The 27,827-nt window shown below is 40.7% G+C and overlaps 1 protein-coding gene across 1 annotated transcript in view; it reads left to right on the plus strand.

Moving 5' to 3' along the window:
- The first annotated feature begins 7,070 nt into the window (after positions 1–7,070).
- Positions 7,071–27,827, plus strand: part of LOC308337756 (lysine-specific demethylase 6A-like) — a 202,466-nt gene continuing 181,709 nt past the window's right edge. The window contains exons 1-3 of the mRNA XM_080795939.1: positions 7,071–7,586; positions 7,795–7,858; positions 16,354–16,462. Coding sequence (XP_080652065.1) covers positions 7,435–7,586; positions 7,795–7,858; positions 16,354–16,462 — 325 coding nt within the window. The 5' untranslated portion in view covers positions 7,071–7,434. The remainder of the gene's footprint in view (positions 7,587–7,794; positions 7,859–16,353; positions 16,463–27,827) is intronic.

Consider the following 27,827-nt stretch of genomic DNA (forward strand, 5'->3'; position numbering starts at 1 on the left):
CTTGCCCATCAATCCTCAGTTATGCAAGAGCTTTCTCTGATTTTGCCTCCCCTGGTCTCTTCAGACTGAAGCACATGTCTCTTTAAGTTCTATAGAAGTTTGGGTAAATCTCATGGCAATCTTTATACTGTATTACATAATTTACTTATACAGCTGCCCAAGTAAGGGTCACTTTGCAGCAGGGTGGACTGTCCAATGTCCTTTGATTTTTCATAAGTAGGCTCCAGCTTTGGGTCTGAAGTCACCAACCTGAGATCAAGAGTTGCAAGCTCTACCAACTGAGCCAGCCAGGTACTCCTACACAAGGTCTTTAATAAATATTTGTTAAATTATGGAATGAAACAGTAAATATTTGGAAAATTTTTCAATTATTACATCTTTATCATTGATACCCTTTCTATTTTTTACTGGTAGCAACTAATGTAATTCCCTGTTTCTGTCTTCAATGAAATGATGGCTACAGTGCCTCCATTTGCAAATGATTTTTTTTTAAAGATTTTATTTATTTATTTGTCGGAGAGAGTGAGCACAGGCAGACAGAAAGGCAGGCAGAGACAGAGGGAGAAGCAGGCTCCCTGCTGAGCAAGGAGCCCGATATGGGACTCGATCCCAGGACCCTGGGATCATGACCTGAGCCGAAGGCAGCTGCTTAACCAACTGAGCCACCCAGGCATCCCTGGAAATGATTTTCTACCTGTTATTTTTCTACCCTTGCTTTTGTGATTCTGGAAGGCCTAGCACAGCCTCACTCTTACGGCCTGATTTATTTATTTATGTATTTATTATTATTTTTTATTAAAGATTTTATTTATTTATTTGACAGAGATCACAAGTAGGCAGAGAGGCAGGCAGAGAGAGAGGAGGAAGCAGGCTCCTTGCTGAGCAGAGAGCCCGATGTGGGGCTCGATCCCAGGTCCCTGGGATCATGACCTGAGCTGAAGGCAGAGGCTTTAACCCACTGAGCCACCCAGGCGCCCCTATATATTTATTTTTTAAAGATTTTATTTATCCATTTGACAGAGATCACAAGTAGGCAGAGAGGCAAGCGGGGGAGGTGGGTGAGGGAAGCAGGCTCCCTGGTGAGCAGAGAGCCCGATGTGGGGCTCAATCCCAGGACCCCGAGATCATGACCTGAGCCGAATGCAGAGGCTTAACCCACTGAGCCACCAGGCGTCCCTGGCCTGATTTATTTAGTTAAGATATGAAATGCAGCTCCTCAATGGGTGGAAAGACAAATCTGTCAGGGAATAATAAAGGATGCCTTTGTATATTAGTTGCTACAAAATGTCATTTCAGTACCTTAAAGCTGGGCATAGGAAGCCATTTTCTGGATGGTCAGAAATGCTCCATTTTTGGAGATCAGATTGTCAGCATCAGAATTTTGTGAATTAGATTGTGTAGGGAGTTTTTCAAGAGCTAGGATCACAAAGAAGTCTCTTTCCAACAAACAAAGTAGCTAGATAAACATTAACAACAGGGAAAAAGCCTGTGGAAGAGAAGGCTAGAAGACATAACCATAGGAAAATGTGCTTGTCAGAAAAGAAAAAGGAAAAGAAAAAACTGAGAAAAAGTTATTTAGTATTATTTATAGAACTACATTTCATATTGAAGGCTTTTTGCTTCCTTTCCTTTTTATTTATTTTTTTGAGACGGAGAAGTATCATAATAGGAAAGCTGGCTAATATTTCAAAGTATTGGAATAAATGTGGAAAGAGATGGGTCAGTGGTATAACCCTAGTTAACACATAACAACCTATAGTGATGACTGCATGATGAAGAAAATTATTATCCATATGCCCATACCTCAAAAGACTCTAGACTAGAAAAAAAAAAAAAAGCAAATTGTTTTTAAAGTCAAAATTCCTTTTTAAAAATTTTTTTATTTACTTATTTGGCAGAGAGAGAGAGAGAGAGAGAATGGGAGCTCATAGCGGGGGGAGTGGAAGACAGAGAAGCAATCTCCCCTCTAAGCAGGGAGCCTGATGTGGGGTCAATCCCAGGACTCTGGAATCATGACCTGAGTTGAAGGCAGACAGTTAATCAACTGTGCCACCCAGGTGCCCCTTTTAAAAAAGATTTTATTCATTTATTTGAGAGAGAGAAAGCAAGGGTGAAGGGTAGAGGGAGAAGGAGAAGCAAACTCCCCTCTGAGCAGGGATCTGGATGCAGGACTCAATCCCAGGACTCTGAGATCTTGACTTGAGCCAAAGGCAGCTGGTTAGCCAGCTGAGCCACCCAGGGGTCCCCAAAATTGAAAAATTTTAAATTTAAAATCTGCTCATTCTTAGATCCCTACCTCCTTTCAACTGTAATCAATGCTTAGTTCTTTCATTAAGGCTTATTGATGTCAAGTAGGTAATCTTTATGAAATCTACAAGAATAGGGAAAGCTGGTAAAAATTAGGCTTGAGAGCAAATATTTTCAAAACTATTTTTCCTGGTAAAGGATGACATTTAGGTGTATTTGTAAATCCAGATAAATCATGATTTTATTAGGTTGGCTTTTAAGATCTTTATACTTTATAACTTACACAGGTTCTATAGTATCTGTATTTCTGCTTCTGCAAATAAGTGTTCTAATTATTTGTACTAAATATGTGTCAAAACTCCTTATTATTTTTTTTTTAATTTTTTTTATTTTTTTTTAAAGACTTTGTTTATTTATTTGACAGAGAGATCACAAGTAGCTGGAGAGGCAGGCAGAGAGAGAGGAGGAAGCAGGCACCCTGCCAAGCAGAGAGCCCGATGCGGGGCTCGATCCCAGGACCCTGAGATCATGACCCGAGCCGAAGGCAGAGGTTTAACCCACTGAGCCACCCAGGCGCCCCAAAACTCCTTATTATTGAGGGTCATAATTTATTATAGTTAACGTACTGATGTTAATACGGTTACTGAAAAGAACTATTTTATTCATGTAGAATAGATCAAGAAGAGTGCTTAGAAAAGGGAATTAAACATATGCTATAATCTAAAAAACTAGAGTTAGTTTAATTATTCCTTTCAAAAAAAATAATGAAAATATGTCTGTGTACAAAAGTTGCTGGGATTTCTGTAGTTTCTCCTGTACTGTTAGAATTTACTGAGTTAGAGATCTTTAAATTGTCTTGGTTTTTAAATTAATCAAAGTTTAAATATATCTTATCTATTTTAGTTGGAGGGAAATTTATTTCCCTAAAACATATAAAACTATGTATTTCTTAACATGTCTATTAAAACTTAGCATTTGGAGGCACCCGGGTGGCTCAGTCAGTTGGACATCTGCCTTCAGCTCAGTTCATGATCCCAGGGTCCTGGGGTGGAGCCCTACGTGCGGCTCCCTGTTCAGCGGGGAGCCTGCTCCTTCCTTTCCCCCTTCTGGTCCCCCTGCTTGTGCGTGTTATACCCGAGTTTTCGCGTCTGAGAGACCACCAAGGAGCCAACACCGATGCAATCACACGAGGGTTTATTTGACAAGCTTAAGCTTGGGCCCAAGTATACCCGACAGCAGAGTAGGGACTTGGACCCCACACCAGATTACAGTCAGAGTTTTTAAAGGCAGAGTGGGGGTGGACTCAGCAGAGATAATTGGTCCATGACTGCTGGCTCAGCAGTAGGTGAGGACAAAGGGGATGTTCAGAAGGGCTATCAGGGTAAAAAAGACTGTCAGGCTATTGGAGGCCTGGTTAATATCAAGTCAAGGCCATTTCTCCCTCTAATCAGTCACATGATGACAATTGGGAGTTTCCTGGTGGAATGTCACATTCCTCCTATCAAGCATTCTTGTTAGTGAGATTTAGGTTTAACTCTGTTTCCATTTTCTTCCACTTTAGCCTTAGCCTCCTTCAGTTTTATAGAGGGGAGGGCGATGTTAGGGGTAGACTGGAGGTGGGTACAGCCTTTTCTTGGCCTCCACTGCGCTCACACTCTCTCTCTCTCTCTCTCTGTCTTAAATCAATCAATAAATAAAATCTTAAAAAAACAACAACAACAAAAAAAACTTAGCTGGGGCGCCTGGGTGGCTCAGTGGGTTGAGCCTCTGCATTTGGCTCCAGTCATGGTCTCAGGAGCCTAGGATTGAGCCCAGCATCAGGCTGTCTGCTCAGCAGGGAGCTCCGCCCGCACAACTACCCCCCCCCCCACGCCTGCCTCTCTGCCTACTTGTGATCACTCTCTCTGTCAAATAAATAAATAAAATCTTTAAAAAAAAAACCCTTAGCATTTCTACTGCTAAGAACCGGAGGTTATATCCTATAAATATGTTACAGGAAATTTATTCTTTAATTTTTTTAAAAGATTTTATTTATTTATTTGACAGAGCGAGAGAGATCACAAGTAGGCAGAGACACAGGCAGAGAGAGAGGAGGAAGCAGGCTCCCCGCTGAGCAGAGAGCCCCATGCGGGGCTCGATCCCAGGACCCTGGGATCATGACCCGAGCCGAAAGCAGAGGCTTTAACCCACTGAGCCACCCAGGTGCCCCTATTTTTTAATTTTTTTTAAAAAATATTTTATTTATTTATTTGACAGACAGAGATCACAAGTAAGCAGAGAGGCAGGCAGAGAGAGAGAGAGAGAGAGAGAGGAGGAAGCAGGCTCACTGCTGAGCAGAGAGCCCGATGCGGGGCTCGATCCCAGGACTCTGGGATCATGACCTGAGCCGAAGGCAGAGGCCTTAACCCACTGAGCCACCCAGGCACCCCTATTTTTTAATTTTTTAAAAAGATTTTATTTATTTATTTGACAGGGAGAGAGCAAGATCACAAGTAGGCAGACAGGTAGGGAGAAGGGTGGAGAGAAGTAGGCCCCCGCTAAGCAGAGAGGCTGATTTGGGGTTCAATCCCAAGACCCTGAGCTGGAGGCAGAGGCTTAACCCACTGAGTCACCCAAGCGCCCCATGTTACAGGAAATTTATTAAGAAATTTCCCTTTTCTGTACCATTTTTCTGCCTCTCCTACCCTTTTCCATGTGGTATCCTGTCTGCAGTCAATGTTGAAAAGTCTGGTTCTGCCAGTTTCTAAGCTGTCCTTAGAATGATTTGCATAGATACAGCTGTTTCATGTCCATGGGATGAAGTTAGCCCTGAATCCTACTCCACCATCTTCCCAGAAGTCCTAAATTTGCCTTTTGAAAAGACTGGACAGAGGCCTATTTCTCTCTTGATTATAGGATTCATTTATTTACAATACAGAGGTCAGAACTAGAAAATGGTTATCTTTTATTTTCTAAATTTTCTAAGGTTACTGCATTGTTCAAACTGTCATGCTCTTAATTATTCCCCTTACAGTTCTTTACAAGTAGCTCCCATTAATATTCCTTATGAGATCAGGACAGCAAATACTGAAAGCTGGTAAAAGGAAACTTCACTAACACAGTCTGGGGGTTAGAAGGGAGAGCCTTACTACTCAACTTCAATTAGAGGCATACTTTTAGTTAAGACTCCAACAGAAGAATCATAGTAAGAATGATCAATTACAAGCCCCAGGAGGAAAAGGTATACATGCATTAAATCTTGTAGAAGAAGCTGATTATCCCTATAGCGCAGGGTTGCAGGGGTCTTGCCTCACTGAGTCAAAGAATGAATCTAACAGAAAAAAACTGTACAGTGAAAGTTTATTAAGTGAAGGTGAGAACAGAAAGAAAAGAAAAGGATCCTTCTAGAGTCCTGAATGGGTTGCAGGAGGCCTTTTATGGTTGATCTTTTACAGAAAACTGACCAGAGAACTTGGTAAATGTTTTAAAACATGTAAGACAAATATGGTGGATTTATAAGTATCATGAGACTATCCTGTCTATATTTAGAACAAACAAGGTCGTTGGGACTCCTGGGTGGCTCAGTCAGTTAAGCATCCGCCTTTGGCTCAGGTCATGATCCCAGGGTCTTGGGATCCACTCTTCTTAGGGCTCCCTGCTCAGCGGGGAGACTGCCTCCCCCTCTCCCTCTGCCTGTTGCTCCCCCTGCTTGCGTGTTCTGACAAAATAAAATCTTTTTTAAAAAGAAGGAAGAACAAGCAAGGTGGATTCGGTTTCTTCCCTTCACTATGGTTAATATCTCACCGATAACGTTTCTCCATATCTGGTATTTCTTTGTTCCTGGTAGGGAGCCACCCTGGTGAGCGTAGTATACAGCCCTCTACATGTCTCTCCCTCCATAGCCTCGCCTACCCCTTAGGTACAACTCAGCTAACAAGAAATTGTTATCACCCTGCAGTCTCTTTTTTCTAATGGACTTTCACTCAAAATAATTCTTCTGAATTTTTTTTCATAAAATAATGTCTTCCCCTCTTGTTTGTTGGAGTTGGCTATAGTTTTGCCCTAAACTGCATGTTCTGAATTGCAACGCTCTGCTATTGACTTTCACTTTTACGGTTAACACCACCCACATCTGGCAGTTTAGCTTAATCTGATACTTTCCTTAGATACCAAATGAATTGATGAACAGAAAGTGTGCAAAACTGTCATCAAGAGAACATTTGGAGAATTCATGAAAGAAAACCCGTGAAACGATTCTTTATTCTGAGGCTTCCAGGTCTTTACCTCTTCTCTTTCCAGGTGGTTGAGAGGAAAAGGTAGAGAGACAGGGAGTCGTGTGCCGTTATTTCCAGAAGTGCCAAAAGTGCTTGACTCTTCCGCAGTTAGAGGTTCAGTGACATGCACTACTTAAGAATAACGCAGGTCTCACCAGACCCTGGAAGAGCCCAGCAACCACATAATTGCAAAGCACATAAAAGATATCCTTCATCTTTCGCGAGCATTCGCACTCGTAGAACATCTGCGCGATGTCACCGTTCCCATCGGCTTCCTAATTTAGCCATCTTTACTCCAGACAAAAACAAAGACCCTACGACTACCCCCTGCCACTGTCAGAGTTTACTCAACGAGCACTATCCAAGAGTTCTCTGCGTCTGGTGATTACGCTTTCCCTGACAGACGTGTCTGTCAACCAATAATATGTCTGAATTGACAGCCCTCCCGTCCCCTGGTAGAGGATCGCCATGTGGGCGGAGTTGAGGCAGCTAGCAAGTTCAGTGGAACCTAAACTGACGTGCGTCAACAAAGGTCATGTGACACGAACCGGTCACGTCAATTGGCCGTGCCTGCTTTGGGGCGGGAGAAAACGGCGTCACGGAGATTTTGGGTTTGCACTGTGACACAATTACAACAACTTTGTGCTGGTGCTGGCGAAGTTTGAGATTCTAGGAAATACTCCATTTACTGCGAGCTTCCGCCTCTCCTGCTGTCTCCGCCTATTTCGCGATGTGATTCCGTAGCCGAGCCCCGCAGCCCTGGCATCCACTGCTCTTGCCATCATCTTGGGATTTTTCGTCGCTGTCACCCGGGGTGGAGGAGGCAGCGGCGATAAAGTTGTTGTGCCAGTTTTACGCGACGAGGGCATCTTTTCGAGCTCTTCACTGGGTGGTGGTGGGTTTCGGCATTGGATTTTACATTTATTCTGTGCTCATGAAATCCTGCGAAGTATCTCTCGCTACCGCCGCCGCTGCTTTCGGCGATGAGGGAAAGAAAATGGCGGCGGGAAAAGAGAGCGGCGAGAGCAAGGAGGGGTCCTCTAGCTTGACAGCAGAAGAGAGGGAGGCGCTCGACGGATTGGACAGGTACGTCCGCCGTCATTCTGCCAGCTGATTTCGCACCGGCTGGCGCCGTTCTCCCGGGAGGCCAAGTACAGCTTGCTTAATGGTAGCAATTGGGTGCTTATTTCCGCGCTATGCAGGCGGCCTCCGCTACCGAGGCCTTGGGTTCGGGAGGAAACCCGGCAGTGGCTTTCCCGGAGTGTTAACGAGCTGCCTGTATTTCTTTCTACAGCCGTCTCTTCGGGTTCGTGAGGCTTCATGAAGATGGCGCCAGGACGAAGACCCTTTTGGGCAAGGTAGGCAATAGCAGGCCCAGACTTTTATTCCCAACCTTGCAGGCATCCTGCACCCGCTGCCTCCAAGATCAATCAACGCCCCTGTGGATGCGAACTAAAAGCATCTTTTTGCTTTTCTCTTATTCAGGATACCTTGCTTACGGCCTTATGAAATGTTATTTTGTAGTTTGAGTGGCCGAGACGGCGGCGCTCTGGTGCTCCGCTCAACAGTTATTTCACAACGTTTTCGTTAGGAATCCTAGCATCACATTATAGTGAATGTAACCACTTCTAAAAGTTTCCTACTTACATACTACTTTTGTCCTGGTGGTTGACTTGTGATGTAATTTTGAACTGCACGTTTCGGTACGCTTCTTATATCCCTAGTTTCAAGAGGAGTAAATTGAAAGTTACTTTACAGCCGTGTAGAGTTTGTATTTCGTATTTAATCTATAAATACTGGTTTGCATGTGACCTTAAGTTGTTTACTTCTTTGAAAGCTACGGAAACACTGCTGTGAATGCGATTGTTAGGAATCTAGAATTTTTTTGAAGTCCTGTTCCCTGTGTCTGATAGAGACCAGGGAGGATTCCCTCTTCATTTGTGTGAAAAGTTGTTGGCACTGCCCTTTAGTTAATGGCTGCTCCTGTCGGCCAAGATGGCGGGAAATAGAGGGAGGAGAAAGGAAAGCGGGGGGAGCTTTGGAAAGGGAAGAGATATAAACAAGAGAAATAAAAGCAGTAAATAGGCCTCGCTGTCAGCTGGTGTAGTTTGATGGTGCTTAGTAAAAGCCACTATTATTTAAAAGTACAATTAGTATAGTTCTCAAGTTTCAGATTATATTTATAACTCTAGATAACATACCCATCAACCTGTAGCACATGTTGATACTCTTATATAAGCTGCTGCACAGAAGCCATGCAGTTTCCTTCTCTGTCATTTTTCATCTTCTGAGCAAAATCTGTCTAAAATGTCGGCTGTCACCTGGCACCATGAAAGTTGGTCTCTGTGCAACAAATACCTTCCATTACATATTTTATTTTCTACATAAAGCAGATTAACTATGAATTTGATTAGTTGATGCTGCAATTGTGAAGGAATTATTAAATACTTTTTAAGATATTTTTTTTCCATGTGTTTTTGTTTGTAGTTTGAATTCCCATAATCATGAGCCGGCAACCCACAATCTCACTTTTTTGTACTCAGTAGTTTTCATGGTAACTAATGACCAGAAACTGAATTGTAATAATTTTCAGTAATTTCAGTACATTCATCGGGTATATAATTATTTCTTTAAAAATATCACTCCCAATGTGGAACTCAGTATGATAGAATGAAAGCAGTACTGTGACATTTTAAATTTAAATGCACATTTATATTTAAAGGTTTTAAATTTTAAATGTTACATTAAAAATTTTTTTCTCATTAGCATATAATATATTACTGGTTTCAAAGGTAGAGGTCAGCGTTCATCAGGCTTTTTTTTTTCTTTTAAGATTTTATTTATTTATCTGACAGAGAGAGATCACAGGTAGGCAGAGAAGCAGGCAAAGAGAGGGAGGGGGGGAAGCAGGCTCCCCACTGAGCAGACAGCCCGATGTGGGGCTCGATCCCCGGACCCTGAGATCACAACCTGAGCCGAAGGCAGAGGCTTAACCCACTTGAGCCCCCCAGGTGCCCCAGCATTCATCAGTCTTCATGTAACACCCATAACATGCCCTCCTTAATGTCCATCACCCAGTTACCCCATCTCTCTACCCTCCTCCCCAGTTATTGGCCTGATTTATGACTGAGCGCAAAATACAGCATCTTAAAATAGGACTCTTGGGCATAGTGATTCTGTTCACTGACTATTTCTAGAAAGAGTTAATACAAAAAAAGCTGCAAAAACATACTAGAAGTTAAAAGTTACTCTTTTGTAAGGAAAATTTACACTTAAATCTCCATTTGTGTCAACCTCTCAATACAAGGAAGAGGAATCATAAATTCTTCTCAAGGTGGAAGGAACAAACAAGGTGGAAGGAACAAAAACATAACAGAACTTTCTCTTGTTTAAAGTGCTTTTCCTGGTCAACTTCCATAACGGGCCTTTTTCTTACCCATTATTCTATTTTTGCCTTTTGCTGAGCTTAAGTTGGAGGCTTAGGGCTTTTCAAATAGTAACTTGCAGTTTTCCTGGGTATTTCCCCTACATATACTTAACATATACATACTAATAAACTTGTTTGTTTTTCTCTTTTTAAATCTTTTGCTATGGGAGGAAAGGATGTCATCTCAGTCAAGAAATCAGGGTAGAGGGGTGCCTGGGTGGCTCAGTGGGTTAAAGCCTCTGCCTTCGGCTCAGGTCATGATCCCGGGGTCCTGGGATCGAGACCCACATCGGGCTCTCTGCTCCACGGGGAGCCTGCTTCCTCCTCTCTCTCTACCTGCCTCTCTGCCTACTTGTGATCTCTGTCAAATAAATAAATAAAATATTAAAAAAAAAAAGAAATCAGGGTAGAAGGAAAACTATTTTTCCTCCCTTACACTTAATAAAAACGTATGGCACACAATAAACTCTGTTGCCAGAGCACCAAAGTAACATACCACCAACTCTTTAGTCTTTTTTTTTTTTTTTAAGGTTTTATTTATTTATTTGACAGAGTGAGTTCACAAGTAGGCAGAGAAGCAGGCAGAGAGAGAGAGGAGGAAGCAGGCTCCCTGCCAAGCAGAGAGCCCGATGTGGGACCCGATCCCAGGACCCCGAGATCATGACCTGAGCCGAAGGCAGAGGCCCAACCCACTGAGCCACCCAGGCGCCCCCAACTCTTTAGTCTTAAAACAAATTATCCAACTGTTTCTGAACACGTTTGCTGAAAATCTTAACATATCCATCCAATTCAACCAAGATATTTACTACCAAAAATTGAACAGACTCTTACAGGATGGTTTTTCTTTGATGTAGAGGTTATCTGGTAAAGAGGAAAAGCATTTTCAAAGTAATTTTTAACTAAATGAATAATGATCTTTGGCCAGCAGTGTAGAACTAGGAAAAGCACATACCTTAAAAGGTTACCTCGTTATTTACCTCCACTTCTTTCTTTTTTTTTTTTTTTTTAAAGATTTTATTTATTTGACACAGAGCGTGAGAGAGGGAACACAAGCACAGAGACCTGGAGAGGAAGAACCAGGCTACTCAATGAGCATGGCTGTGGGATTGAGTCCCACATGGGGTTCCCTCCTCAGCGGGAAGTCTGCCCCTTTCTTCGTCCCCCAGCTTGTGCTCGCTCTCTCAAATAAACAATACCTTTAATAAATTAGGGATTTATTTAAAATGCTTATGTTACCTTTACAATGTGAAATTTATTGTTTTACTAATGTAAAGTTTGAAATTATTTTACTGTAGTATTTTTTTTTTAAAGATTTCATTTATTTATTTGTTAGAGGGAGAGAAAGAGAGCATGAGCCCAGGCAGACAGAGTGGTAGGCAGAGGCAGAGGGAGAAGCAGGCTCCCTGCCGAGCAAGGAGCCCGATGTGGGACCTGATCCCAGGATTCTGGGATCATGACCTGAGCTGAAGGCAGCTGCTTAACCAACTGAGCCACCCAGGTGTCCCTTATTGTAGTCTTAAAAGCTTTTTCTTCACCCATAACTTTTTTACTTCTCATATTATTTCCCTGTCTTTCATTGCAGCAGCAGGACCATCTCTGTTGACTAAAATTTGAGTCATTCCATATTATCAGTTTTTACATTTCATCCATTTTGTTTACATTTTTATTTTGGTATGTAGTAGTGTCATTTCATCTATTCCAGAATGCCCAGTGGATGCCCGAAACCACGGATGATACTATACCCTATGTATTACCATACACATATACTTAAGACAGATTTTAAGGTCTAGATCGAGCACACTAAGAGATTAATAGCAATAACTAATAGTAAAAGAAAATACTTTATCGGTGTACTCAAAAGTTATTTGAGGGGCGCCTGGGTGGCTCAGTGGGTTAAGCCTCTTCCTTTGGCTCAGGTCATGATCCCAGGATCCTGGGATCGAGCCCTGCATTGGGCTCTCTGCTTGGCACGAGGCCTGCTTCCTCCTCTCTCTCTGCCTGCCTCTCAGCCTACTTATGATCTCTGTCTCTCAAATAAATAAACAAAACCTTTAAAAAAAATTTTTTTAAAAAATTATTTGAATGTGGTCTTTCAAAATATGTTCTATTGTACTCACCATTCTTGTGATGATGAGATGATATGTGCTATGTGATAAGATGCAGGAAGGTGAGGGGCGCCCTGGTGGCTCAGTGGGTTAAACCTCTGCCTTCGGCTCGGGTCATGATCTCAGGGTCCTGGGTTCGAGTCCCACATCAGGCTCTCTGCTTGGCAGGGAACCTGGTTCCTCCCCTCTCTCTGTTTGCCTCTCTGCCTACTTGTGATCTCTCTCTGTCAAATAAATAAATAAAATCTTTAAAAAAAACAAAAAGATGCAGGAAGGTGAATGATACAGACTACTCTTGATCCTCCGACGTACAGAGTGCAGTTGACCATATGTAATGGAAGTTGAGACTAGTGTAATTTCAAACATGCAGAAAACCTGTATGAATAGAACAGTTAAAGAACCAACATTTAGCCTTTACCCTGGATCTCCATTAAAGAAAGGAAAAAATAAATATATACAGTCCTCATACAACACTATGACAATACCATTAATTATATTCTCACTGCTGTAACTTTCATTCCTGTTACTTTGTAACTGGAAACCTGTACCTCCCACTCTTTCCCCCATTTTCTCCATTCTGGCAACGTAAGTTTATTCTCTAATATGAGTCTGTTTTCGTAGCGTGTAGTTTTCAGGTATTATAAAGCAATAAGTTTTGTATCTTGTATTTTTTTTTTAAAGATTTATTTTTTTTATTTGAGAGAGAGCATGCAGGAACAGGGTGAAGAGCAGAGGGAGAAGCAGACTTCCCACTGAGTGGGGAGGCCAGTGTGGAACTGGATCCTGGGAATCCAGGATCATGACCTGAACTGAAGGCAGATGCTTAACTGACTGAACCACCCAGGTGCTCTTGTATTTTTTATTCTAACCACCTGCCGGATAGAACTATAGGTACTTGGATAAGAAAGGATCTTGAAATTTTGTTATCTCCAAATGATAGTAATTTCTGGGATCTAAGTATATATTCAGATTTTCATGGTTATAATTTGGTGTTTATGCATATGTAGGTAGCTAACAGAATGATAACTGAAAGCAGTTCTCTTTTAAATCTTTTTTTTTTTTTTAAAGATTTTAATTATTTTAAGAAAGAGCACAGGACAGCTGTGGGAGAGGGATAGGGAGAAAAAATCCTGAGCAGACTCCCCACAGAGCTTGAAGCTGCCTCCAGACTTGACCCTGAGATCATGACCTGAGCTGAAACCCAAGAGTTGGATCCTCCATGGACTAAGCCACATGTGCCCCTTCTTTTAAATTTTACTGTAAGGATAACTGAGTCACCTCAGAAGAGCTTTATTAATGAGGTATCTTTAAATTTTTAGAAGTATTTCTGCTGTGTGTGAAATACATATTCCCTCTAGTATTGGAATGTTTGGTTTTTTTTTTTAAGATTTTATTTATTTATTTGACAGACAAAGATCACAAGTTGGCAGAGAGGCAGGCAGAGAGAGAGGGGGAAGCAGGCTCCCTGTGGAGCAGAGAGCCTGATGCAGGGCTGATCCCAGGACTCTGGGATCATGACCTGAGCTGAAGGCAGAGGCATTATTTAACCCACTGAGCCACCTAGGCATTCCTTGGAATGTGTTTTCATCAAAGAAGATTGTTTTATAGGAAAAGGCAAAAAAATTAAGGTACTTTGTATGGGGGCCCTGACCCACAGCACATTTTCTCATCCCAGCAGAATTGCTGAGGATGTTTTTTATTTTACCGAGAAGTTAATCCACTTTTTTTTTGGAGGGGGGGGGCGGTCAGGGAGAGGTATTTGACCTTAGTTGCTTTTTCAGAGCACCATACCCAGGAGTATTTCTGGGAGTAGACCCAGAGTATACACCTAATTGTATGTATTTCTTTTGTTGTGGTTACTCTAAATATATATTATAAGGGACTTAATTAGGATTTTTTTTTTAAGATTTTATTTATTTATTTGACAGACAGAGATCACAAGTAGGCTGAGAGGCAGGCGGAGAGAAGGGGGGAAGCAGGCTCTCTGCTGAGCAGAGAGCCCGATGTGGGGCACGATCCCAGGACTCCGGGATCATGACCCGAGCCAAAGGCAGAGGCTTTAACCCACTGAGCCACCCAGGCGCCCCTAGGATTTTTTTTTATTAGGAAGATTGAAACATTTTGAAGGAGAGGTTGTTTTTTTTGAAGTGCAAAGTAAAGAAATGCTAAGTCCCTGTTGTGTGCTAAGCAAACAATAGTTATCTTAAGATTAAAACTTTTATATCAGGTTTTTAATTGTTAAGCTTCTGAGATCACCTGTGGTTACTGATAACTCTGGAGAAACTCTAGAAAGTTGTTCTTTGAGATGTTTTAGTGCAAAATCTTCACTTCTTCCTTCTGCAAACTTACGAAGTTCAAAAAGATTGGATTCTTTATTATTTTTCTCTCTAAAAAAGTACAAGGTATGTGTATGTATGTGTTGGGCTGAGATAATGTTAATATTAGTATGTTTGAAATATAAAGATTAGGAGAAAACAGTTGAAACATAGTATATATATATAGTAAATGTTATATATATATATATATATATATATATATATGTTAGTCTAAAAGTTTTTGTAGTTTCTACACAAAAACAGTGATTGATTATTACAAGCAATAGCTATCCTATCCAGTAGAAATGTATTGTGATGCATGAATTTTTCATTGTATGTAATTTTAAATTGCAAAATAGAAAAAGTTACTAAGGGGCGCCTGGGTGGCTCAGTTGGTTGAGCGACTGCCTTCAGCTCAGGTCATGATCCCGGACTTCCAGGATCGAGTCCCGCATCGGGCTCCCAGCTCCTTGGGGAGTCTGCTTCTCCCTCTGACCTTCTCCTCTTCTCTCATGCTCTCTCTCATTCATTCTCCCTCGAATAGATAAATAAAATCTTTAAAAAAAAAAAAAAGAAAGAAAGAAAAAGTTACTAAGGGATGTCTAGGTGGTTCAGATGGTTAAGCATCTGCCTTTAGCTCTGGTCATCATCCCAGGGGCTGGGATTGCCCCGCCATCAGGTTCCCTATGCAGTGGAGAGGCCTGCTTCTCCCTCTCCCTCTGCCATTGCCTTGCTTGTTTTTTCTCTCTCTGGCTCTCTGGCTTTTTATCTCTCCGTTAATTAAATAAATAAAATTTCAAAGGAAAAAAAAGGAAAAGTAAAAATAATAAAAAGAAATGGGTGAAGTTAATGTTAATAATATATTTAATCAGATATCCAAAGTTACTTTACTTTGATATTAGTGAATTTTTTTTTTAAAGATTTTATTTATTTATTTGGCAGACAGAGATCACAAGTAGGCAGCGGGGGGCAGTGGGGAAGGCTTCCCACTGAGCAGAGAGGCCAATGTGGGGCTCAATCCCAGGACCCTGGGATCATGACTAGAGCGGAAGGCAGAGGCTTTAACCTGCTGAGCCACCCACGTGCCCTTTTAGTGAAGTTTTTAAAAAGATTTTATTTATTTATTAGAGAGGTGGGAATGAGAGCCCACACAAGGTGGGGAAAGGGAGAGGGGGAAGGATAAGCAAGTTCCTTACCAAGCCAGGAGACCAATGTGGGGGCAGATCCCACGACCCTGGGATCATGACCTGAACTGAAGCCAGATGCTTAACGAACTGAGCCATCCAGGCTCCCCTTATTAGTGAATATTTTATACCTTTTTTATACATACAGTCTTTCTGACATCTGTTGTCAAATTACAGTACATCTCAATTTGAACTTGCCACATTCCAAAATTTGAAAATCACAGGTTGTTACTGGTTACTGGAGTGCAATAACCATTTTTCCCCATGCCTATTTGAAAGTAGTGTTTTTTGTGAACAAAAACCAAAGTAATTATTCAGATCTCCAACTCATAAAAAGTCATTAAGGAGCTCCTATATTATATATGTTTGGCAAGTCTTTCCCCACATTTTTGTAAGGGAAAGCACCTAGATCATAAGTGATGGTTCTTTTAATTAATAAATTCTAAAAAATCTGCTTCTCAGGAATTGAATCATTAGTTTGTGGTAGAAGTGACATATTGATTCCTTTCATTTTTAGAGCAATTTCTTTTCTTTTCTTTTTTTTTTTTTAGGGTTTTATTTATTTATTTGATAGAGAGCACAAGTAGGCAGAGAGGCAGGCAGGGAGAGAGAGGAGGAAGCAGGCTCCCTGCTGAGCAGAGAGCCGATGCGATTCGGGGCCTGATCCCAGGATCCTGGGATCATGACCTGAGCTGAAGATGGAGGCTTTAACCCACTGAGCCACCCAGGCGCCACTAGAGCAATTTCTTATAAATATACATTATCTCAAGAAGGATGCAGTTACATTTCTTTTCTCTTAATGCTTATATTTTTCATTTCTAGGCTGTTCGCTGCTACGAATCTTTAATCTTAAAAGCTGAAGGAAAAGTGGAATCTGATTTCTTTTGTCAATTAGGTCACTTCAACCTTTTATTGGAAGATTATCCAAAAGGTAATGTTTTTTTTTTTAAAGTGATTGATTTATGTATGCAGTTGTTTTTTATTTTTTGTCTTGGATAAATTGTTTTTGTTTTTTTGTCACAGACAGCTACTGTTTTTTAATCTCTCCTAAATACATTAGATAGTGAGAAAGAAAGTAGAGTAGGTAGAAATGTGAAATTTTATGTAATTTCATGTAAAAAGTAAGTTTGATCATTCCATAAAACTTTCTTTTTAGGATTTTATTCATTTGTCAGAGAGTGAGAGAGCCTGAGAAAGTGAGCCTGCACAGAATGGAGAACAGCAGGCAGAGGGAGAAGCAAGCAAACTCCCCACTGAGCAGGGAGCCTGATGTGGGACTCCATCCCAGGACCCTGAGATATGACCTGAGCCAAAGACAGATTAACTCAATGAGCCACTCAGGTGCCCCCATTCCATAACACTCTTAACATCTTACAGTGTAGATGGGTATTTTGCTTGTTCTTGTGAAAATCTGTGTTCTTTAAGATCTTTTTTAAAAAGATTTTATTTATTTATTTATTTGTCACAGAGAGTGCGAGCGCACAGGCAGAGTGGCAGGCAGAGGCGGAGAGAGAAGCCGGCTCTCTGCCAAGCAAGGAGCTGATGTGGGACTCAATCCCAGCACCCTGGGATTATAACCTGAGCAAGTCAAAGGCAGCGGTTTAACCAACTGAGCCACCCAGGCGTCCCATATGTTTTTTAAAATCTTAATTGGTAACCTAATATCTAGATTGATAACTTTGTCTATAAGTACAAATGTGGACATACTAGAAAGAGTAAATCTGGACAGTTTCCCAGCACCACCAAAGCAGTTCTTAATTTTCAAAAGTGTCTTACAAATTTAACTCAGTTCTGACATTGTATACCTGGAGATGTTACAATTCCATGGGTAAAGGAGTTACTTGTATATGACAGCTCCATTTCAGATCCAGTTGTGAGTCAGGGTTGTTACCTGTGCTACTTACCAACCAGCTATATAAATCACAGGTTCCACAATCCTCTCCGTGGGTTTGATAATTTATTGGAATGATTCACAAATGTCAGGGAAACATTTGTTAATTTATTATAAAAGATGTTATAAAGGATACAGATGAACAGCCAAATGAAGAGGAATACAGGGCAAGGAATGGAAGTATCCTGAGCTCAGGAACTTTCTCTCTGAGACACCAGGGGTGTATTTACCAAATCAGAATCTCATAAACTCCTCTAATTCCAATGTTCAACAGTGTATTATAGAGCTTAATTTGCATTATTTTCCCCACCATACCAGCTTCATTTTGAGACTATTCATAAGTTGTCTCTGGCAAAAATTCTGTTGAGAACAAAAGAGCTGCTAATGAAAAACAAAACTACTCCTACCTAGACTCAGGAAATTCAGAATGTTTTAGGAGTTCTCTGCCAAGAACAGGGACAGAGATGCTCTGACATATTTTTTATTCTGCAAACACAAATGGTATTTCTTTCTTTTTTTTTTTTAAGATTTTATTTATTTATTTGACACAGAGAGAGAGATCACAAGTTGGCAGAGAGGCAGGCAGAGAGAGGGGGAGAAGCAGGCTCCCTGCTGAGTGGAGAGCCTGATGCGGGGCTTATCCCAGGATCCTGAGATCATGACCTGAGCCGAAGGCAGAGGCTTAACCCACTGAGTCACCCAAGTGCCCCACAAATGGTATTTCTTTTTTGTTCTTGATTTTGTTTTCCATTTTAGTTTGAAAATATTTAAAAATCCACCTTCATCATGTTATATGTAATAATACAGATAATCAAATATAAGTTTGAACTTTGAAGAACATTTCCCATTCATTTAGAGTATTTTTTTCTCAGAAATAATGGGGCTAGGGGTGCCTGGCTGGTCCAGTCATTAAGCATCTGCCATTGGCTCAGGTCATGATCCTATCATCTTGCTCATTGAGTAGATTGAGTAGCCTGGCTCTTCCTCTCCAGGTCTCTGTGCTTGTGGTCCCTCTCTCCCGCTCTCTCTATGTCAAGTAAATAAAATCTTCAAAAAAAAAAAAAAGGAAAGAAAGAAGTGGAGGTAAATAACGAGGTAACCTTTTAAGGTATGTGCTTTTCCTAGTTCTACACTGCTGGCCAAAGATCATTATTCATTTAGTTAAAAATTAAAAATTAAAATTAAGTTAAATAAATTAAAATTAAATAAACTAAAATTAAAAAATTTGAAAATACTTTTCCTCTTTACCAGATAACCTCTACATCAAAGAAAAACCATCCTATAAGTAAGAGTCTGTTAAATTTTTGGTAGTAAATATCTTGGTTGAATTGGATGGATATGTTAAGATTTTCAGCAAACATGTTCAGAAATAGTGGGATAATTGTTTTAAGACTAAAGAGTTGGTGGTTACTTTGGTGCTCTGGCAACAGAGTTTATTGTGTGCCATACGTTTTTATTAAGTGTAAGGGAGGAAAAATAGTTTTCCTTCTACCCTGATTTCTTGACTGAGATGACATCCTTTCCTCCCATAGCAAAAGATTTAAAAAGAGAAAAACAAACAAGTTTATTAGTATGTATATGTTAAGTATATGTAGGGGAAATACCCAGGAAAACTGCAAGTTACTATTTGAAAAGCCCTAAGCCTCCAACTTAAGCTCAGCAAAAGGCAAAAATAGAATAATGGGTAAGAAAAAGGCCCGTTATGGAAGTTGACCAGGAAAAGCACTTTAAACAAGAGAAAGTTCTGTTATGTTTTTGTTCCTTCCACCTTGTTTGTTCCTTCCACCTTGAGAAGAATTTATGATTCCTCTTCCTTGTATTGAGAGGTTGACACAAATGGAGATTTAAGTGTAAATTTTCCTTACAAAAGAGTAACTTTTATTTTATTTTTTTTTAAAGATTTTATTTATTTATTTGTCAGAGAGAGAGAGAGCGAGAGAGAGTTAGCACTGGCAGACAGAGGCAGAGGGAGAAGCAGGCTCCCTGCCGAGCAAGGAGCCCGATGTGGGACTTGATCCCAGGACGCTGGGATCATGACCTGATTCGAAGACAGCTGCTTAACCAACTGAGCCACCCAGGCGTCCCAAAAGAGTAACTTTTAACTTCTAGTATGTTTTTGCAGCTTTTTTTGTATTAACTCTTTCTAGAAATAGTCAGTGAACAGAATCACTATGCCCAAGAGTCCTATTTTAAGATGCTGTATTTTGCGCTCAGTCATAAATCAGGCCAATAACTGGGGAGGAGGGTAGAGAGATGGGGTAACTGGGTGATGGACATTAAGGAGGGCATGTTATGGGTGTTACATGAAGACTGATGAATGCTGGGGCACCTGGGGGGCTCAAGTGGGTTAAGCCTCTGCCTTCGGCTCAGGTTGTGATCTCAGGGTCCGGGGATCGAGCCCCACATCGGGCTGTCTGCTCAGTGGGGAGCCTGCTTCCCCCCCTCCCTCTCTTTGCCTGCTTCTCTGCCTACCTGTGATCTCTCTCTGTCAGATAAATAAATAAAATCTTAAAAGAAAAGGCTGATGAACGCTGACCTCTACCTCTGAAACCATAGCCAGGGGCTCTTGCACCCTTGTGGCCCAGTTATCTTACATTATATGTTAATTAGAAAAAATTAAAAAAAAATGTAAGCAGTAACTTACCAATGAAATGCTATTTTGGTTTGAGACAGTATAGCATACAATATGAGACACATAATGTGTATTTATAATCCACACGCAACTTCATTATTTAGAAATGTTTTAAATTAATTGATTTATGTGTTTCCCTGGACTTTTGCCTATTCTGTAAATTGGGTAGTAGTAATACAGCAGCTTTATGAATGCTAAACAAAAATTTGACTGGTAGAAAGGAGTTTCACTCCAGTACATAGTTTTTACTAGCAATAACACTTTTTTTAAATAATTTTTTTTTTAAGATTTTATTTATTTGTTTGAGAGAGAGCCAGTATGAGCAGGAGATAAAGGGGGAGAGAGAAAGGGAGAAGCAGACTCTCTGCTGAGCAGGAAGCCCAATGTGGGGCTCAATCCCAGGTGGTTGGGATCATGACTCAACCTAAACACAAATGCTTAACTGATGAGTCACCCAAGCACCCCTGTCCATAATTTTAATCATAAGGTAACTGGGCCACAAGGGTGCCAGAGCCCCTGGCTCTCGGGGGCCCCAGACTAAGCTCTACTGAACACCACTGACAGAATCCAAAGGCAGGCACCAGTAATGAAATAAAAGAATTTACTTGTGAGGCTAATGCCACCAGGCCGGGTCCCAGGACCCATAGGATCCTGGAGGACTACCCAAGAGGGCCCCTTTCACAAAAAATGGAAATCAGACATAAGCTAGCAGGAGATGAAAGCATGATTTACTGCATATGTATATGCAGAGAGAGAGATTGAGAGATAAACATGGAGCATCTTAGAGACTCAGAAAGGAAAAGAGCGTAAGTCTCATCTTTACTTGGGGCCTGGGGATTTTTTTGGCCGTTGTAGATTGGTGCATGTGTCTTCTTAGGCATCCAGGAGCTGGTCAGAACAAGGATAGGGTTCAGGTGTTCTTCATAAATCATTCATTCCCTGAAGTCAGGGGTTTTGGCAGTCAGAGTATTTGTAGTCCCTGGTCTTGGGGAAGAACATTTATGACAATCTTCCTCATAATTCCTTAGATGTTATCTGTTGTGCTGGAAGGCTCTAAAGGTACCATTATATCTTTGTCCCTTACAAGGAGGATATATGCTATTTTCATTACAATGCATGGGTAGACTGGGATTGGGAATTCAGATCTGGGCAAGAACAGAATCCCCGGAAGAATGGAGTTCCTTCAGTTTCCCTGTCTAAAGGTTGACATTGGGAAGACTGCAGAAAGAATGTTTCCAAAGTGCTGAAAATGCTTCCAGGTTTATATGAGGAAAATGTTGGTACATGCAGGTGGGCAGTAAGGATCATGTCAGTCATTATCTTGGGGTCAGTCGGGGGGTTTTTGCTGACTCAAGGCAGTCCTTGTTGCTTGAGGGGGTAATTTTGGTTCCCATCACACGATGCTTTGCCTGCACAGTTTGCCCGTGTGAAGAGGTGATCTGAAAAGAACTTAATCAGTTAGAAAGTACAGACTTAGGTCAAAATAGAGGTAGTTGTCCTGTTTCATTAATTTCCTTAATCTTAAAAATTAAGATTTTTAAATGTAAATTTGAGAGCAAATAACAAAAATCCCTTAATTGAAATTGCATAAGAGATTGCCTTTGTTACCTGTATTTAATTACTAGTGTTTTTAATTTCTTTAAGTTTTAAGGCTGATAATTTAGCTAAATTTTTATTTAAAAATGAGAAGGCATTTTTGTGTAGATGATAGTGTTTAGCTGGGATGTGAGTAAATATTCCAGGACAATTTGTATTGGAGTTTTATTTTCTCCCTGGTGAGGATAGGTTTGAGCATGTGGTAAATTAGCTATTAGGTAATACTGGCTTCAGTGCTTTGATTTCTATATATTCACTGATGGGGAGACTAAGTTCTATGCCAAAAGTGACTGTGTATGTTAAAATGATGCTGGCCCACAAGGTCTAGGGGCCCAGAGGGGGTTTCCCCCAGACCCTGCCAAGAGGGTCCCTAGCCCACGCACAAGATGGAAATCAAACTTAAGATAGTAGGAGGTAAAGGCAAAATTTATTGAAGACAGAGACAGTGTTCGGGGACTCAAGATAGGAAAAGAGAGAGTCTTGTTTTGGTTTGGGATCCCTTACAAGGAAGACATACACTGTTGCATCTGAGGGGTAGGTAAAGTGGGGGGTGCAGATCCTAGCAAGAAAGGAGGAGGAAAAGAAACAAAAAGCAGATTTTTATGAAGTCCTTCAGTTTCCCTTATCTCAAAAAGCTTGATGAGCGTTTTCTTTCCCTCTGCCTTTTTGTGTGTCTTGAGTAGAATACTCCTCTGTCCTGGGATATATAGTACAAAAACATAAACATAAAATGAGGGGTGCCTGGGTGGCTCAGTCATTGGGCATCTGCCTTTGGCTTAGGTCATGATCTCAGCGTTCTGGAATGAACCTCATATCGGGCTCCCTGCTCAGTGGGAGGCTACCTTCTCCCTCTCTCATTCCCCCTGCTTGTGTTCCCTCTCTTGCTATCTCCCTCTCTTGCTATCTCCCTCTCTATCAAATGAATAAATAAAATTAAAAAAAAAATAAAATGAGTGCTTTCCAGTGATTGGTCTTTGGGTTTGTTTTTTCCAAAACTAAGCAGGTGTTTTTTTCATCTCTATATGTTATATGTTAATATTTGTTGCATATATACATAAGTATGTTTTACATTTGTGTATATATGTATACGCATTTATGTACACACCTATAATGTTTGTATCTGTCATGTGACAAGTTAATGCATACCTTATATGTGTATATTATAAAGTTACATTATATATGTAATACCATATATGTAATTGGATATATGTAATATGCACATATTACATATACAATGAATTCTCTTTTTTGGTAATTAATTTTTAAGCTTAAAAAATATTTTATTTATTTATTTGAGAGAGGGAGAGAGAGAGTGCGTGTATGCCAGGGAGAGAGGGAGAGAGAATCTCAAGCTGACTTCACACTGAGCTCAATCCTTAGATCATGACCTGAGCTAAAATCAAGAGTCAGCAGGGAGCCTGATGCAGGGCTATGTTCCAGGACCCCAAGATCATGACCTGAGCCAAAGGCAGACACCAAACTCACTGAGCCATCCAGTTGCCCTTATTTTATTTTATTTTTTTAATTTATTTTTTTATTTGAGGGGCTTGTGGATGTCTCACTCGATTGTCACCTTTGTCTTAGGTGGATCGAACCCCACATCGGGCTCCCCCCTTGGCTTTACCCTCTCCCTGTGCCTGCCATTCTCCCTACTTGTGCTCTCTATCTCTCTGTTAAATAAAGGAGTAAAATCTTAAAAAAAAATTTTTTTTTTTTTATTAGGGAGAGAGAGCACAGAAGCCAAGGGTAGAGGCAGACTTCCCAGTAAGCAGGGAGCTCCGAGTGGGGCTTGGATCCCAGGCCCCTGGGATTACAAACTGAGGCAAAGGCAGGCATTCAACTGACTGAGCCATCCAGTCTCCCCAGAAAGATTTCATTTTTACCTAGTGTGGGGCTTAAACTCACAACCCGAAGATCAGGAGTCTTACGCTCTCCCAACTAAGCCAGCTGGTGCCCCATTTGGCTTTATTAAACAATAAACAGTTCATTAGGGGCACCTGGGAGGGTTAAGCCTCTCTCTTCAGCTCAGGTTGTGTTCTCAGGGATAGAGCCCTGTATCCGGCTCTCCGCTCAGCTGGGAGCCTGCTTCCCCCTCTCTCTTTGCCCGCCTCTCTGCCTACTTGTGATCTCTCTCTCTCTGTCAAATAAATAAAAATAAAAATCTTAAAAAAAAAATTAAAAACAAAACCTATGCTCTCTGAAAGGCTCATAGTATTCTTATACCTTGGAGCACTAGACAGCCCTTACTATGCTTGAGGGACATGTTTTTTATTTTATTTTATTTATTTTTAATTATTTTTAAAGGTTTTATTTCTTTGAGCAAGAGACAGTCAGAGATGGAACCCAAATAGGGTGAGTGGGAGAGAGAGAAGCCAGGCCTCCCTCGGAGCAGGGAGCCTGAGCCCCTGAACCCTGGGGACATGACATGAGCCAAAGGCAGATGCTTAATGACTGAACCACCCAGGTTGCCCCTTGAAGGGCATTTAAAAAAAATTTTTTTTAAGATTTTATTTATTTGACAGACAGATCACAAGTAGGCAGAGAGGCAGGCAGAGAGAAAGGGGGGCAAGCAGGCTCCCTGCTGAACAGAGAGCCTGATGTGAGGCTCAGTCCCAGGACCCCAGGATCATGACCCACTGAGCCATGCATGTGCCCCTAATTTTTTTTCTTTTTAAAGATTTTATTTATTTACTTGACAGAGGAAGAGAGAGATCACAAGTAGGGAGAGGGGCAGGCAGAGAGAGAGGGGAAAGCAGGCTCCCGGCTGAGCAGAGAGCCCAATGCAGGGCTCGATCCCAGGATCCTGAGATATGGACCTGAGCCAAAGGCAGAGGCTTAACCCACTGAGCCACCCAGGTGACCCTTGAAGGGTATTTTAAACAAAAGATTCATTAACAAAAACCACAAAAAGGAAAAAAAAAGAAAATGCTGAGAAAAAGGACACTTACAGTCTGGGAATCAAGACAAGATAGTGTTACCTATTTAGCCTAGCAGTGATGGGTGTCAGGCATTCAAATTTTGCTAATTCTATATAGGTCCTAGGTCCATGAAAGAATATGCAATTGTCATAGGTATTATTTACGAGGTTGCAAATAAATTGTAGTGAACAGGTGAATTTTCTAAATATAGAATTGGTGGATAATGAGAATTAGCTAAGTATTTCAGAGGTGATATGTTTATGCATTTGTATTAGGTGATCTATTCTTTCAGGTAGAGATTAATGGAAAATTTATAAAATATGCATGTATTTAATTATAATGTATATTTACTTAAAAGTTATTTATTTTTATTTATTTTTTAATTTTTTTAAAGATTTTATTTGTTTATGACAGAGATCATAAGTAGGCAGAGAGGCAGGCAGAGAGGAGGTGAAGCAGGCTCCCCCTGAGCAGAGAGCCCGATGTGGGGCTCGATCCCAGGACCCTGGGATCATGACCTGAGCCGAAGGCAGAGGCTTCAACCCACTGAGCCACCCAGATGCCCCTATTTATTTATTTTTAAAGAGATTTTATTTATTTATTTGACAGGGAGAGAGAAGTCACAAGTAGGTAGAGCAGCAGGCAGAGAGAGAGGGGGAGGCAGGCTCCTTGCTGAGTGGAGAGCCCGATGTTTTTAAAATAGGCTCCACACTCATTGTGGAGCCCAGTTGGGGGGGGGTTCCAGTCTTTGTTAGTCTCCCAGAATCTCTGTCTCTGCCTGTACTCTATATCTTCAATAAATTCTGCTTTCACTTCTGGCTATCTTGAGTTGATTTTCATCTTGTATGTGGGCTAGGGACCCTCTTGGCAGGGTCTGGGGGACCACCTCTGGGTCCTTGGACCTGGTCTGCCAGCATCATTTTAACATAGTCACTCACTTTTGGCATAGGACTTAGTCTCCCTATTAGTAAATATATGGGTATCAAAGCATTAAAGCCAATATTACCCAATAGCTAATTTACCACATTCTCAGACCTATCCTTAGCAAGAAAAGTAGGAAGAGAGACTGATATTTTAAGTCTCGGAAAAGGAAGAGAGTTTCTTTAGCCACTCTGTTGTTTGCAGGGCTCTCCATGAATTGTTTTTGCCAGTGGTGACAGGCTCACTTGCTTTGTCTGAAGCACACATTGGATCTAATGGGGCAGAGTCTGCTTGGCTGTCTTATGCATCTAGGTTGGAGGATATGAAACATGGTACTTTGCTGACTTTGTCTGTTTTGTGGGGCCTAGTCAGGGTTTCTGAAGCCTTGTTTTTCTTTCAGACCTGGAGTCCCAGAATACTCTGCATCCCTCTTTTAAAACACTTAATTTTCAGTTGATTGCCCCCCCACTTTTTAAAGATTTATAGTTTATTTTTTAGGGAGGAACAAGGAAAATAGAGTCTCTGGCATCTTACCCAGACATACTGTCTTGATGCATTTACTTTTGTGATTCTGAATTAGGGTTTTTGGGTGTTTGGTTGTTTTCTTTTGTTTTTTTTGTTTTTTTTTTTTTTTTTAAAGATTATTTATTTGACAGAGGGAGAGTGAGGAGAAGCAGACTCTTCGCTGTTCAGGGAGCCTGACATGGGGCTCTGTTCCAGAACCCCGAGATCACGATTCAAGCTGAAAGCAGATGCTTAACTGACTGAGCCACCCAGATACCCCATAAATTTAGGGTTTTTGAGAATACCTTGATTCTCAGCTTATTATATAATCATATGCCATGTTTCTCCTAATTGCTAATCATATAATATTTTTATTCCAAAGAGAATTTTCGTGAAACCAAGTGATAGATTATTGAAAACATGACCTCTAAATTTGCTAAAATTTAACTCACTGTTTTTGAATAAAATGGTAATACAGGAAATTATGTAAATAGATAACTTACACTTTTTAATTTTATGTAATTTATTTTTAAAGATTTTATTTATTTATTTGACAGAGATCGCAGTTAGGCAGAGAGGCAGGTGGGGATGGGGTGGGGCGGGGATTAGTAGGCTCCCTGCTGAGCGGAGAGCCTGAGGTGGGGCTCAATCCCAGGGCCCTGAGCTGAAAGCAGAGGCTTTAACCCACTGAGCCACCCAGGTGCCCCTATTTAATTTATTTATTTATTTATTTATTTTTTTAAGATTTTATTTATTTATTTGACAGAGAGAGATCACAAGTAGGCAGAGAGGCAGGCAGAGAGAGAGAGAAGGAAGCAGGCTCCCTGCTGAGCAGAGAGCCCGACGCGGGACTCGATCCCAGGACCCTGAGATCATGACCTGAGTGGAAGGCAGAGGCTTAACCCACTGAGCCACCCAGGTGCCCCTATTTAATTTATTTTTAAAACTTTATTTTTTTAATTATTTTTTTAAAGATTTTATTATTTATTTATCAGAGAGAAAGAGAGCACATAACTCGGGGGAGCACCAGGCAGAGGGAGAAACAGGCTGCTCAGTGGGGAGTCTCCTCCTCCAGTAGCCTTCCACTGTGCTGGTGCTCTGTCTCTTTTTTTTCCCGCTCTTCCAAATAAAGAAAATAAAAGCTTGAAAGAAATACTACTGTAAAAATTCCTTTCACATAGTTTCTATGAATGTAGTACCTCTTGCTTAAAAAAGATTTCCATTGTGAATTATGGTTGGAATTATGTACTCTTAAATTACTGTTTATACCCCATATTCTCCCCAAATGGAATGAACTTGAAAGAAATATAGTACATCTTAGTTTATTAAATGTACTGATGAAAATAATGTGGTTTAAGCCAGTGTCTGTTAAATTTAACTGCATGGCTCCATGAAACCTCTTTTAAGGATAAATCTTCCTAGAATTGTAGTTTCCTTAATAGTTCCCAGTGGAAAATTCAATCTAAGGCCATGAAACAATGATTCTCAAATTTCAGAGTGTACCAGAAACCTAAGATTATGTTAAACAATCGATAAGACCCATTCACAGGCTTTTTGACTCATTCTGTGATAGGGACTGAGGATTTGCATTTCCAAATGGAATAGGTAACTGATGCCTCTTAATATGGAATTATACTTTGAGAAATGTTGACCTAGAAATTGTTTTTTTTTAGCTCAGAATTTAAATCATTTGACTATTAATTTATTAGCATGTATTTTTTTCCTTTTAAGGCCTTAAACATTCTCTTAAATTTGAACTTACTTAAAAGCAGAAAATGGACGACTTCAATTTAGATCACTTTCAGGTTCATTTTCAGGTTATGAACAAAAAGAT

The sequence above is a fragment of the Martes martes genome (genome assembly GCF_963455335.1).
Source record: "Martes martes genome assembly, chromosome: Y".
NCBI lineage: Eukaryota > Metazoa > Chordata > Mammalia > Carnivora > Mustelidae > Martes > Martes martes.